This window comes from Onychostoma macrolepis, chromosome 09, assembly GCF_012432095.1.
Source record: "Onychostoma macrolepis isolate SWU-2019 chromosome 09, ASM1243209v1, whole genome shotgun sequence".
In the NCBI taxonomy this organism is placed as follows: Eukaryota; Metazoa; Chordata; class Actinopteri; order Cypriniformes; family Cyprinidae; genus Onychostoma; species Onychostoma macrolepis.
The window spans coordinates 18,145,816-18,161,116 of record NC_081163.1 but is presented as its reverse complement, the minus strand read 5'-3'; the positions used below and the strand labels follow the sequence as shown (position 1 = coordinate 18,161,116).

Genomic DNA, 15,301 nt, shown 5'->3' with positions numbered 1-15,301 from the left:
AAAAAACACTGACAACTTCTGAGGAATCCAGAGCTACTGTGGGGAGAAATATGAGCTGAAATCCTCTGTGGAACAGGCACAGAACACCTGAACGAGTCCTAACCAACACTCCTACTGAAGTCACAAATATTCTTAGGGTATTTTGAAATATATCCACAATAGCCATGAGGTCAACAATGCAGAGTGAGTAAATATATCTTGTGGTAACTTTTCCTTTGTTCGTGGTAAGGATGACTTCATCTGTGTGAACTGTGACATGATCACTGTTTAGTCACATAATAACACTTAATACATTCCAAATATCACAAAGGACTGGATGTATAATTTTCTGCATTAAAGTACTTCAGAAGACCATTTAAGAATGCTAGGAATTTGCAATTTCCACGGTCTGCCCTTTCCTGTTTCCTATTTTAGCTGCTCTCCTGCCTCCGAACTGAGGGGAGTGCGGAGGAATTCACGGGGAACGGAAGCAGATCTCCCGCTCTCTGAACATTCCTAACTGTCATCTTGGCTTTTCCCGCAGCCGTTCATTATGACAACTACTGGGGACTGAATCTTTTCAATGAATGAATCATTCTTGTTCATTACCATGTACTGACTCCTTAACAGTTTATTTTGAAACACGTGGAGTAAATTATAGAAGTCCTGCATAACATCACTAGAGAAATGTCTGTCATTTTCTAGTGCTGTCAAATGATTAATCACTATTAATCGCATCCAAAATAATACTTTTGTTTATGTAATACATGTGTGTACATATATATATATATATATATATATATATATATAAATAAAAATACACACACATGCATGTATATATTTAAGAAACATTTTACATTTGTATATTAAATATATTGATATATACTATAAATTATATAAATATACACATATACATAAATATTTTCTAAATATATACTGTATGTGTGTGTATTTATATATATATATATATATATATATATATATATATATATATATATATACACACACACATAAGAAATATACACAGTACACACACATATATTATTAATCGCGATTAATCATTTGACATTTAAAAAAAAAAGGAAAAAAGAGACATATTTACGGATGTATTGTTCACAATAAGATCTATGATGTGCAGTTAGAAAATAGATTTAGTGGATTTATTTCAAGTCGACTTTCTGCAATCTACTGTTGCCGTGAAACAAAACTTAAAAGCAAGGACTCCAGACCCTGGCTTGGATTCGGTGCTTTGATCGACTTGGTAAAGTGAACAATTCAGTGACTCATTCACCACACAGTGATATATAGAAACACTCACTGGTGTCTCAGAAAGATCTACTGAATGAATCGTTTCGCTTAAGAGACTCGATAGATTCGACTCACTGAGATCCCTACCACTACTGACGTCAACACGCCTCGCCGAGATGCATGTCTCAAGTTGTCATTACCATAATAAGCAGTGCACATAAAAGCAGAAAATCATTATTTTCAGTTCGGGACATTTTGATAGAAAGCTTAAGCGTCTCCTCACGAGAGTGTCCTTAATGACAACGTCAATAGGTCGTAAGTTAATTATTCACGTCGTGCAATAAAGAGTAAACAAAAGAACTAATCCCTGCAGATCCCATGATCACCAGCCTTCAGAGTTCTGGTTTCTAAACAACCCACAAATGCATTCATTTTCATTTCATAGGCATTGGTTTGTTCTGCTGATCTCCAAAGATGGAAATGAAATCCCCTGTCAAAAGTGCAAGGGGATTTCCATAGTACTCAGTATGTGAGCAAGCTGGTCACATAGGAAGTCTTATTATGGACAGTAATAATATCCACTGCTTTAGTCCCATACATCCTCAGATCTCCGTGTTGGTTGTTTATAAAGCTTCTGGAGACAACTGAAGTAGCCCACTTCTCTTTACCCCGGCCAAGGACACTGTCCTGTCTGCAACATGTACTGTAACAACATTTATGTACATGCTGACGCAACATAAACAGGGCATCCTCTACCCAAAGGACAGAGAGCTCAAGGCCGTAAATACATAAAAAAACACTGACTTTATTAGCAGTGGAAAATAACCAACACCACTTGTGTAACTCCTGTGAAATGGTAAGAGAGTGCAACAAAGATAGTGTGTTTGTGAGGACAACATGTCCCAGCTTGAAATACCTTGAGTCAGTTAAAAAACAAAAAACACTGACAACTTCTGAGGAATCCAGAGCTACTGTGGGGAGAAATATGAGCTGAAATCCTCTGTGGAACAGGCACAGAACACCTGAACGAGTCCTAACCAACACTCCTACTGAAGTCACAAATATTCTTAGGGTATTTTGAAATATATCCACAATAGCCATGAGGTCAACAATGCAGAGTGAGTAAATATATCTTGTGGTAACTTTTCCTTTGTTCGTGGTAAGGATGACTTCATCTGTGTGAACTGTGACATGATCACTGTTTAGTCACATAATAACACTTAATACATTCCAAATATCACAAAGGACTGGATGTATAATTTTCTGCATTAAAGTACTTCAGAAGACCATTTAAGAATGCTAGGAATTTGCAATTTCCACGGTCTGCCCTTTCCTGTTTCCTATTTTAGCTGCTCTCCTGCCTCCGAACTGAGGGGAGTGCGGAGGAATTCACGGGGAACGGAAGCAGATCTCCCGCTCTCTGAACATTCCTAACTGTCATCTTGGCTTTTCCCGCAGCCGTTCATTATGACAACTACTGGGGACTGAATCTTTTCAATGAATGAATCATTCTTGTTCATTACCATGTACTGACTCCTTAACAGTTTATTTTGAAACACGTGGAGTAAATTATAGAAGTCCTGCATAACATCACTAGAGAAATGTCTGTCATTTTCTAGTGCTGTCAAATGATTAATCACTATTAATCGCATCCAAAATAATACTTTTGTTTATGTAATACATGTGTGTGTACATATATATATATATATATATATATAAATAAAAATACACACACATGCATGTATATATTTAAGAAACATTTTACATTTGTATATTAAATATATTGATATATACTATAAATTATATAAATATACACATATACATAAATATTTTCTAAATATATACTGTATGTGTGTGTATTTATATATATATATATATATATATATATATATATATATATATATATATATATATACACACACACACATAAGAAATATACACAGTACACACACATATATTATTAATCGCGATTAATCATTTGACATTTAAAAAAAAAAGGAAAAAAGAGACATATTTACGGATGTATTGTTCACAATAAGATCTATGATGTGCAGTTAGAAAATAGATTTAGTGGATTTATTTCAAGTCGACTTTCTGCAATCTACTGTTGCCGTGAAACAAAACTTAAAAGCAAGGACTCCAGACCCTGGCTTGGATTCGGTGCTTTGATCGACTTGGTAAAGTGAACAATTCAGTGACTCATTCACCACACAGTGATATATAGAAACACTCACTGGTGTCTCAGAAAGATCTACTGAATGAATCGTTTCGCTTAAGAGACTCGATAGATTCGACTCACTGAGATCCCTACCACTACTGACGTCAACACGCCTCGCCGAGATGCATGTCTCAAGTTGTCATTACCATAATAAGCAGTGCACATAAAAGCAGAAAATCATTATTTTCAGTTCGGGACATTTTGATAGAAAGCTTAAGCGTCTCCTCACGAGAGTGTCCTTAATGACAACGTCAATAGGTCGTAAGTTAATTATTCACGTCGTGCAATAAAGAGTAAACAAAAGAACTAATCCCTGCAGATCCCATGATCACCAGCCTTCAGAGTTCTGGTTTCTAAACAACCCACAAATGCATTCATTTTCATTTCATAGGCATTGGTTTGTTCTGCTGATCTCCAAAGATGGAAATGAAATCCCCTGTCAAAAGTGCAAGGGGATTTCCATAGTACTCAGTATGTGAGCAAGCTGGTCACATAGGAAGTCTTATTATGGACAGTAATAATATCCACTGCTTTAGTCCCATACATCCTCAGATCTCCGTGTTGGTTGTTTATAAAGCTTCTGGAGACAACTGAAGTAGCCCACTTCTCTTTACCCCGGCCAAGGACACTGTCCTGTCTGCAACATGTACTGTAACAACATTTATGTACATGCTGACGCAGACGTTTCATCTGCTTTCTGTTGAGTTAGAGGACTACAGTGAAAGTTTTAAAAGCCAAAACATCTTTAAGTGGTTAAAATGGGACAAAACACATTTTGGGAAACATTCCTGTTTGAAACTATTCTAAACGCATTTGATTGACCGAGCAAGCGTAGCGTGCTAAACATAAATACAGCATCACTTCATCATTTTACCTGCTTCAACCGTATCTGTTAGGTCGTAATTAGATGCTGTCCGGGGGAATTCTTTCAGTTTTCTTGTGCTGAGGTTCAGAAATCCGGAGTTCGCCGCATCCTCCAGGGCTCTCTCCAAGCCCCGGTTGAGAGGCAGGTTCGTGTTGGAGCCCAGTCCGCTCAGGTTCGTCTGTAATGCGGCAGAGGGCAGCTGGGAATGAGGACGGGGCTCCGGTCCCAGCGTCGCCATGTTCGCCCCGTCGGAAGAAAAAAAAAAACTCGTCGAAAGGCTCTGCTATCGGTATATCCCAAAGAAAATGTGCTCGTCTCAACAGCGGTGGGTGAATTTCCTCCTAGTGCGCTATCTGACTATCCATAACGCGTCTGCGCAGTTTGCTTATGGACCTGAGCGCGTGCCAGTAACTGGATTGATGGCCTTTACTACAGCGCCATCTGCTGTACGTGCACAGCAGCTGCAAACAAATGGTGATGTTGAGCAGAATGCTGTTAGAAAACTTTACTGAATGGATTATAAAATATTAAAGCCTCACCTCTCGGGAATTCTTGGTTGTTATACCAAATGGTATTAAGCAGACAATAAATGCATGCTCTCTGTTTTTTCTTCTTTTTTTTTTTTTATGGGTTATAATTTAAAAAAAATGTCTGAAACTAAATAGTAATGTGAAAGTAGAATATTAAGATTTAATATAATAAAATATCATTTCATATCATATCAAAATATAATTTTATTATACAGCACACACTAGAGTTTTCATTTATAACCTGTGCTGTGCTACAATTAAATAATATTTTACTCCAAAAGTTAATTGTGCATATTAATTTTTATTTTTGATAGCTTCATATCCCAAAGTAAATTTTAGTCATTAATTTTACTCAACTAAATGAATTAACATGTTTATGAACTGATCAGATTGAGGAGAACAATCCCATTCTAAAAGCATTTGTACCGTTTTTAACATTTTGAAAGTGTTAAAAAATAATAATTGATTAAGATCAAGGTTGAAAATATATGGCTGACTTGTGTAATTACATTAAGTGTACTGTAATGACCTCAATAAGTGACTTTACAAGAACACCTAAAGGAAATTTTATTAATAGGCTATGACATAAAACATATTAGGCCTACATCGTTAAAACAATTAGGTCATAATGTTTGCGCTTTATTTATTGGTATGCTTCCCCCATTGGATTGGTCATCTAATCAAGCAAGTTAGACACTGTTCTGCTTCTCTAAAGAAATCGTACATTGGTTAATATTTAGAGACTGAGGAAGTGAAACTGCTGGAGACTCATCAGATCATATCATAAACGAAAGCTGCTGCTTTTCTTCTACATTCGCGAACGAAATATGGTGAGTTGTACTGATTTTTAACTCTTTGCTAGATCAAATATCACATAATCAAACACGGAGTCTTTACTCTCAGCTGTCTGTCAGGATCATTGTGAAACGCGGATACAGTTTACAACCTACATATTGTTGCAGTTGTGAATCTTAAAGGCATAGTTCACCCAAAGTGTTGTTTTGGATGTAAGAGTAACCTGTCATGCAGGTTTGGAACAACATGGAACAACAATCATTATTTTAGAGATTTGTAGTTTCTCTCAGTGACTGTACTTAGACAGAATGATGGAAAAAATAAAAAATAAACTAGACCATTTAACCAAAACTATTTCCCTTTATCCCTGAGTGTTTTACTGTTCTGTCCTCTCTCATCCTCCAGGCAAATGCGGGTAATAGCTGTAGCTTTCTTAGCTGGTTAGTGAATTCTCATTTAAATGATAATCATTCTGACAGCACTGATGAAGATGATGATGGTATTTATGAAGATGGACTGAAGGTGTGCGAATGTAACGCTCCAGTCGCTGAATGGGATTCAGGCCTGTTCGAGCCTGAGGAAGAGTATCATCTACCCCGGAGCAGCCCTGTCATATCCCGCAAGAGACATAACGCAGAGACAGACAAAGAGTCTGATGTGTCTTTGACACCTCCAATATGGGAACTATCTATCTCTCCAATTGTGAAATCTAACTATTCAAGTCCACACAGACTGGTAGAGTCCAGTTGCGCAGAGAAAGAGAGAAACCTTGATCACTGTGATTCACCCAAGGGCTCTTCAGGACAGACACAGTTCCTCACAGATAATCATGGCACAGAAATTTCACCTGTCTCTCAGGACACTCGCAGCCACTCCTTTGTTTCTGGACGGTTACATGAGGGTTTCCAGTCAAAGACTAAAAGAAGAGCCTGCTCTGATATCCCTCCAGTATCTGGTCAGAGGAGCTCAGACCAAACTAAGAAACATGGGTCATATGTAGATCACTCCACTGCAGACCTCTACAGTCTGGATCAGGTACACTGTAAAAAAATGATTTCTTGAATTTATTTACAAATATTGTGCATCATTTTTGCAAGCCACTTTTTAAGCATTTTGACGTGGAATCTCTAGCAACATTAACTAGAAACCTCAGCAGTACCTAAATATTTGAGGTTCCTTGTCAAAATTTTGCTTAAATGTCAACTAACAAACTGAAGTTTTTTTAACCCTAAAAGTCTATATGCTGTGTCTATGCATTTAAATCTTTTAGATTATTATATTAAGACTAGATATTGTTCATGTACTTTTTATTACATTGAATTAATCTTAAATTAAAATTACTTAAGGGAAATGACAACTAGATAATAACAAAATATGTAAAGTTTTATAAATTACTGTATATAGAGGATCCCTTTTTGTTGACATTTTGGGAAATCCAGCTTCTGTTTTAGATGTCTCGTATTATAATTTTGGCAAAGTAAAGTGTATTTTATGTGCAGGAAAATGCTCATTTTGTAGTTGTGGATATGGTGCTGGAAATGCTGGAGGCCGTGAAATGGGTTGTGTGTTTGCAGCAGTTAAAAAACACTCATCCTCATCAAGACGGATGTGAAAAACAAAATACCTCAAAAACCGACTCAATCTATTCCTTTGACAGCGGGTTTGAGGGTAAGATCAGATTGAGTTGCAGCAAAACCCTGTGTCATTCACATGCGATGTGGTTCTGCCCAAGATCAGATAATTCTGACCTGCTCTCTTTAAAACTAACACCTCATCATTAATTAGTATTTACAGTACTTATGCAGTATTTTACTTTTCTAAGTTTTCTAATATTTTTGCTGAAATCCACTTTACTGCAGTTATAGGTAACATTTTACAATAATGTTCAAATGTTAAAATGAGGTAATGCATATAATTAACTTATTAATATACTGTTGTTTATAGTTGATAAATATTTGATCATTTAGTAGATATTCTCTCATTTTCAGTGTCATCCATGGCATCACTGTTTAATATAAACACAACTAGTGCCATCTTATGTCTCCGTTATCAAATGTAGTGGATCAAGATTAATGTTGTACAAATAATGTAAAGTATTGCATGCCAAAGTATAAAGCATGTAAGCTGCTACCTAAATTACCTAATTATAAAATAAATGCATTTTTATATAGTCATAATGCAAAAGAATGTCACCCCAACATGCAGACTGTTTACTAGTCAGTGAATTTTACACATAAATCCATTCACATTCTGATGCAAATGAAAAGAAAAATCTTGTTGGTCATATATGAAGTGTATTTGTTTCTCTTCGTTTTTTTAATTCCTTATCTCTGCCAGACGACAGCACCCCTAAACTGTCTTCAAACAGATACTCCCTGGCTTCTTTTCAGAGGTATGCAGTGAATTCGGCACTTACAAAGTTTGTTTTTTTTATGCATCAATTCCAGGACTGTTTTATTTGCAGTTGTCTACAGAGCTCCAGAATGCAGTGTTCTGCTGAAGATTTAGCCCACCATTTGGTGTCAGAGTTCAGGAAGCAGTGGTTCCCCTCTGAGCTACTGCAAAACCCTGACAACCTCAACTCTGCTCTGCAGGAAATGAGAATGGTTATGCATAAACACACATTCATGCAATGAGCACACACATGTGCAGCCACAGCCCTTTATCTGCCACAGTGTACATGAAACATTTTTAAGGACATACAGTACATTTTTTAAGGACATTAATTTTCACAATATTTTATTTAGCACTTCTAATAAATGAAAACACACACACTTCTGTCTTTTCCACAGGTCTCTGTCTCTGTTGTGGCAGATGACAGGATCAGTCTAACTGAAGAGATTGTGCAGAAGACCAGAATGAGAGGAACATTAACCTGGGCTCCACCCAGATTTCAGATCATCTTCTGTGTCCAACCAACACACAAGTCAGTAAGACCACCATTTCCACATTAACAGAGTTTGTATATTCATGAAAGCTTGACTCTCTTGGTCAGTGTTACACTTGCGAAAAACTTAAGCAACTGCTTTAGCATTTACTTAATATAAAGAATCTACTTAAGTGCAAGCTGAATGTAATGTTTTTGTACACTTAACTGCATGTTTTTTTTGTTTTTTTTCCAAAGAAATGTTTTTAATTTAAATGTACAGTGGGGCAAAAAAGTATATAGTCAGCCACCAATTGTGCAAGTTCTCCCACTTAAAAAGAGACAGAATGAGAGAGGCCTGTAATTTTCATAATAGGTATACCTCAACTATGAGAGACAAAATGAGAAAAAAAAATCAAGAAAATCACATTGTAGGATTTTTAAAGAATTAATTGGTAAATTCCTCGGTAAAATAAGTATTTGGTCACCTACAAACAAGCAAGATTTCTGGCTCTCACAGACCTGTAACTTCTTCTTTAAGAGGCCCCTCTGTCCTCCACTCGTTATCTGTATTAATGGCATCTGTTTGAACTCGTTATCAGTATAAAAGACACCTGTCCACAACCTCAAACAGTCCAACTCCAAACTTCACCATGGCCAAGACCAAAGAGCTGTCAAAGGACACCAGAAACAAAATTGTAGACCTGCACCAGGCTGGGAAGACTGAATCTGCAATAGTTAAGCAGCTTGGTGTGAAGAAATCAACTGTGGGAGCAATTATTAGAAAATGGAAGACATACAAGACCACTGATAATCTCCTCGATCTGGGGCTCCATGCAAGATCTCACCCGTGGGGTCAAAATGATCACAAGAACTGTGAGCAAAATCCCAGAACCACACGGGGGACCTAGTGAATGACCTGCAGAGAGCTGGGACCAAAGTAACAAAGGCTACCATCAGTAACACACTGCGCCGCCAGGGACTCAAATCCTGCAGTGCCAGACGTGTCCCCCTGCTTAAGCCAGTACATGTCCGGCCCGTCTGAAGTTTGCTAGAGAGCATTTGGATGATCCAGAAGAGGATTGCGTGTTTGGAGGAGAAAGAATGCTGAGTTGCATCCAAAGAACACCATACCTACTGTGAAGCATGGGGGTGGAAACATCATGCTTTGGGGCTGTTTTTCTGCAAAGGGACCAGGACGACTGATCCGTGTAAATGAAAGAATGAATGGGGCCATGTATCGTGAGATTTCGAGTGAAAACCTCCTTCCATCAGCAAGGGCATTGAAGATGAAACGTGGCTGGGTCTTTCAGCATGACAATGATCCCAAACACACCACCCAGGCAACGAAGGAGTGGCTTCGTAAGAAGCATTTCAAGGTCCTGGAGTGGCCTAGCCAGTCTCCAGATCTCAACCCCATCGAAAAGTTGAAAGTCTGTGTTGCCCAGCGACAGCCCCAAAACATTACTGCTCTAGAGGAGATCTGCATGGAGGAATGGGCCAAAATACCAGCAACAGTGTGTGAAAACCTTGTGAAGACTTACAGAAAACGTTTGACCTCTGTCATTGCCAACAAAGGGTATATAACAAAGTATTGAGATGAAATTTTGTTATTGACCAAATACTTATTTTCCACCATAATTTGCAAATAAATTCTTTAAAAAAATCCTACAATGTGATTTTCTGGATTTTTTCCCCCCTCATTTTGTCTCTCATAGTTGAGGTATACCTATGATGAAAATTACAGGCCTCTCTCATCTTTTTAAGTGGGAGAACTTGCACAATTGGTGGCTGACTAAATACTTTTTTGCCCCACTGTATGTTTCTAAACTTATTTATATTAAAATTATATGTAACAGGTGCTTCAAATGCTTTTTGACATACTTAATTGGGACTTTATATGTAATTGCCAAATACTGATTTATGGTATGGTTACTGATTTAAGTAGTTAAAAATATAATGTTGTTTCTACTGAAACTTGCATTTCTTGTATTTAAATATATTTGTAATTGGTCATTTGCAATGATGTAGCTGCATGGAATTTAGTACATTTAGAATATTTTCTCAATATTTTGATTTTTTTGTGGTCCAGGGTCACAATTACTCTAGATTGAATATTGAATAACAAACCACAGTTAAAAATAAAATAAAATGTTTTTACACATGCTTAAGTTTGTTTGTCAACACACCAAAATGTACATCTTTAAATTACAAAAAAATTATTAAGTTAATTACATGATTAAATTACATTTAAATCAAACTTTTGATTTGACATCATTATAATGCACACTTTTGAAAATGATATTTAAGTGTTTTGAGAAACAGTCATGGAATTGTCTTTTATGTCATTAATATTACATTTTCTGCAAGTACAGTTTTTAAAAATGCATTTTAAAGATTAGAAGTACACTACAAGTGCACATTGATACAGGCATATTTCTTTTTCACAAGGGTATGTAAACATTTGTTTATCTGTTTATCAGGCGCAGTGATGTTATTGCTTCCCAGCACTTCCTGTGTGCAGGCTGTGGTACTAAAATCGAGCCCAGTGAGTAATAAAGCTGCTCCTATTGGAGCCATGCGATCCAAAGCTTTGAGTGCTCTGACATTAAGCTTTCACTACTCTCTCCCAAGGGTATATGAAGAAATTGAGGTATTGTGATTACCTGGGTAGATACTTTTGTGATGGCTGCCACGGCGGTTTGGAATCAGTGATTCCAGGTCGGGTTCTGAATAACTGGGATTTTGCACGGTATCCAGTCTGCCATTTCTCCAGACAGTTACTGGACTCTATATGGCAGCAACCGCTCTTCAAACTTACAAAAGTGGCCAAGAACCTGTACAGTCAGGCCAAAGAGCTGCAGCGTTTCAGAGTGAGTGTTTCATTCTGCCCTAGCTGGTGCAATATTATATTATAGAAGTAATATTAATCACAGAATAATAATCATTAAAGTACTCTTGTTAAAAGTTACCTACTGTTTATTCATTGTTATATCTACTATAAATTCTGATCAGATGCATCAAGTTAGCTCTGCAGGAATTGAGAGTAATTATGCATATACTCTACATACAAACTGTTTTTAATTACACTACTTTTCAAAGGTTTGGGATCAGTAAGATTTTGAATGTTTTTGAAAGAAAGGCTTTTAATGCTCACCCAGACTACTTTTTTTCTTTTTCTTGTTTTTTTTAAATCAAAAATGCAGTAAAAACAGAAATGTTGTGAAAATATTTTACAATGTTAAATAACTGTTTTCTATTTTAACTTTTTTTAATTTTTTAATTTATTTTTAATTTATTGTGATGGCAAAGCAGAATTTTCAGCAACCATTACTCCAATCTTCAGTTTCACATGATCCATCAGAAATCATTTTAATATGCTGATTTGGTGCTCAAGTAACATTTATTAGTATTATTATTATTACTGTTGAAACACTTGTGCTGCTTAACATATTTGTAGAAACCTGCATGCTAGATTTATTTTCAAGATTCTTTGATGAATAGGAAGTTCAAAAGAACAGCAATAATTTTATATATCATTTTTTTTTTAACATTATAAATGTCACTTTTTATTGATTTAATGTGTCCTTGCTGGATAAAAGCATTAATTAAAATCTTACTGACCCCGACACTGAATGGTAGTGTACATAATGTAAAAGAAAAAAAGAAAAACATTAAAGGATAAGAAATCTATTAAAAAAAAAGGAAAAAAAGAATATTCTCAGTTTGTACTAGAATCAAAGTGCTTTGATGTTTTTTGGCCTTGGCATGAGCTTTTTGTAAAGTGCCTGTATGTGTATTTTAAGGATTTCACGTCAATCAGGCAGCATTATATTAATTGTGTTATCATTTATTTTAGGAACTACAGGAGCAACTTATATCCATGAAAAAACTTCTGAGCACATGCAGACTATCAGCTGGGTGATTTACCAGCCCTCTTGTTTCTGACCTTTTTAAATACAGAGAATTCATAATGAACATTGTTGGCAGTTAAATATAGCCTTAAAACAATCAGCATATGATGTTTCTTTAAGAAAGTTGGGTGTGGGTAGGTTTTTCTTTTTTGACACTTGTTTCTCTAACCAGAGTACTTGACGAGTTTGAACAACTTCCTGCTCATCTGATGCAGGAACTACATCTCTTCTCAATGCATGATCTCATCAGGGTAAAAAAGGGTCAGCTCTGTACCATAGCGAAAGCACTGATGCAGTCTGCTGTCGCTCACATAGACATATGTGAGGTTTGTCCAACTATACACCATCAGACATCTGCACTTACTGTCATGTACATATTGTTCCATGTTGATGCCCACAAATAAAATAATAAATGTGTACATAGTGTTTGCGAGTGTTTAAGAGTCCTCGTCTCTATTGTGTTCTTCAGCTGTGTCAGGCCAAAGGCTTTATCTGTGAGTTCTGTCACAGGAAGGAAGTGCTTTTCCCTTTTCAGAGAGACACCTGCACCCGCTGCCAAGGTCAGACATCAACATACAAAAGTATTTTCAACACACTATGTTAATAATTACTGTCAAAGTCTTGAGACATTTGGAAGCAATGTTTTTGTCCACCTTGGTTTATAATGCTTAATCATTTTTTAGTCAGTAGAAGATGAGAACTCAATGAGAGTAAGCTGATATAAGGCCATTCCTGTATTTCATAAAATGACAGTTGCCTTGTACCTTGGATTTTTTTCTTTCTTCAGACTGCAGAGCCTGTTTCCACATCTCATGTTTCCGTGATGAAACATGTCCCAAATGTGCCAGACTGCAAAAACGAAAGAAACTTCAGGAAGACATCAATTTATGACTTCTCCTGCATGTCCCTCACTGCATTTTAAAGCTGTGTAAAAAATATCCAGGTGTTCAGTGCTCTTGGACTGTTCAGCTACTGACATGCATTATATGCTGTAATTTTCTAAAGCATAGATGAATATATTTTCATTTTGGATATTGCATTTCCATTAAGCAACAAGCATTGCAATGTGTGAACACAGAGACGTGCCAACCTCTATTATGTTCATATTTTGAATGGTTACAGAGAGTGAGGATTAATTTGAGTGCCAGAGAATGTGATCACTCAGATTTGAAAACACATAGCTGGAATTTGGACATTAAAATTAATCTGTGGGTCATTCTTCATTTGTGGTGGCAAGTGGTGTCCCTCTACTTTACAACAGTTGAAATAAACTTTAAATACCAATATATCATAAAATATTTGCATGTTTGTATTCTGTAGGGTAAACACAATTTTTTGCACTGTTAAAAGTTAAATTTTTTGTTTTAAAATCCATATTTAATTGCGTTTTAGTGATTGCATTTGTAACAAAATATGGATGTTCCTGCCATACCTTAGAGAGGTATCATGGAATGTAATTGCAACAATATAACATTTTTAACACAAATATATTGTGAATATAGATTTTATTTAACATGTACAATTTTATTAAATTGTTTAAAAAAATACATATTTTGTTATATTTATGAAAATATTTGTGTCCCCCAAATTCATGTCTGTGGTGTTACAACCATGGATGTCACCCCTTTAAGAAAAGGGGGGAATCTATTTGGACTACTTCCTGTGTATAAAGGTCACTACAGATACTGGTTGATCTGAGGGGTGCATGGGGAGTACATTCTTTTTCATTCATTTTCTTAAAGTCAGCTAAATTTCTGACAATTGCATGTGTCGCACTTTAGTGTCTGTGGTGTTATGTTGATAACTTGCAGATCTGACATATTTTAATCCAAATTTTGATAAATACATACTTGTTAATATTCCCAAAATGTCCCCTGATCTTGAAATCATCATGATGGCAGCCTCCATTTTAGAAAAGTCTGGATTTAGGCTGATTTGTCTGTGGTTACTGTCTTTTCTGGTAACACCAGAAAAAAAAAAAGTCTGTGGTGTTACTTCAAAATGACATAGACATAAGTGGCTGTGTCACCAGTGTTTGATTGGAATTATTTAAAAATTCAAATGTTCTTAAGCTTTCATTTTAATGGATATAGCATATTAAACTAATTTTAAATGCATAGCAATATATTTTATTAGAAAAACAAAAACAAACAAGCATTTTTACAAATTATGCCTCTCATTTGCCACCCTAATTGAAGAATTCAATTCTTATTCCCTGACAATACAAAATGTTTCCCCCCCTCCATTTTCCACCACTGGATCTTTTTCCACCACATCTCAAATTATGGAACGTATTTAAAAGCATTTTGTGGTCGAATTTACATTTTATATTATTTAATATAAAAAAATACTTTTTTAATATTTTATTTATTATTATATAATAATTGTATTTATTTTTTAGGATTTAAGACTAAGATTTAAAGTCTGAGTCAAGAGTAAAACAATCAAATCTACAGGCAATTAAATAGAAAAAGTGTCCTATTTAAACTTGTTGAAAAAGAACATCAGGATGGAATCTAGAAATGCTCAAAATGAAAGCTGAATCCTATTATTTAAAGGATTATTAAATCGGCACAAAATGTACTGTCAGAAGTGGGATTCGAACCCACGCCTCCATTCGGAGACCAGAAAGCCCGCTTCACAGGAAGGTTTGAACCTTGAGTCTGGCGCCTTAGACCGCTCGGCCATCCTGACATACGTCACCCACCGCACTGATGCCTTTCTGTCCATTTCTCTGCAATCTATCTTTTACATCAGCTTCTCTCACTCACATTAAAACAGCTGGTTTATTCAAATATGCATACAGAAATCTCAGTTAAAGCAGCATTGCCTATTTCAAAATGTTTTGGATGTTAAGAAACGAACTGAATACTTTAATTGTTCAGA

The 15,301-nt window shown here is 36.0% G+C and overlaps 2 protein-coding genes and 1 non-coding gene across 11 annotated transcripts in view; 1 reads left to right on the top strand and 2 right to left on the bottom strand.

Annotated features, from left to right (window-relative positions):
• lrch1 (leucine-rich repeats and calponin homology (CH) domain containing 1) overlaps positions 1-4,862 on the bottom strand; it is a 48,077-nt gene extending 43,215 nt beyond the window's left edge. For 2 of the 8 annotated variants that reach the window (XM_058786014.1, XM_058786021.1), the window contains exon 1: positions 4,320-4,848. In XM_058786014.1, coding sequence (XP_058641997.1) covers positions 4,320-4,548 — 229 coding nt within the window. In that variant the 5' untranslated portion in view covers positions 4,549-4,848. Of the gene's footprint in view, positions 1-4,319 lie in introns of all 8 variants that reach the window. The other 6 variants (XM_058786013.1, XM_058786015.1, XM_058786020.1 and 3 more) reach the window with 6 other exon arrangements.
• Positions 4,863-5,513: 651 nt separating this feature from the next.
• On the top strand, positions 5,514-13,701 carry rubcnl (rubicon like autophagy enhancer). Of its 2 annotated transcripts, none has more exons than XM_058786023.1 (12): positions 5,514-5,670; positions 6,041-6,670; positions 7,135-7,303; positions 7,973-8,027; positions 8,100-8,241; positions 8,428-8,561; positions 10,985-11,049; positions 11,136-11,374; positions 12,361-12,422; positions 12,588-12,741; positions 12,885-12,975; positions 13,203-13,701. In XM_058786023.1, the coding sequence occupies exons 1-12, from the start codon at positions 5,668-5,670 to the stop codon at positions 13,304-13,306; spliced, it is 1,848 nt and encodes a 615-aa protein (XP_058642006.1). In that variant the 5' UTR covers positions 5,514-5,667; the 3' UTR covers positions 13,307-13,701. The 2 variants fall into 2 exon arrangements, with proteins under 2 accessions (XP_058642006.1, XP_058642005.1); XM_058786022.1 differs by having other exon boundaries at positions 12,588-12,785.
• A 1,298-nt stretch (positions 13,702-14,999) lies between these two features.
• Positions 15,000-15,109, bottom strand: trnal-caa (transfer RNA leucine (anticodon CAA)). The gene is made up of 2 exons: positions 15,072-15,109; positions 15,000-15,045 (listed from the first exon to the last, which is right to left on the bottom strand). It is a non-coding gene; the product is annotated as a tRNA-Leu (tRNA).
• Positions 15,110-15,301: the final 192 nt, after the last annotated feature.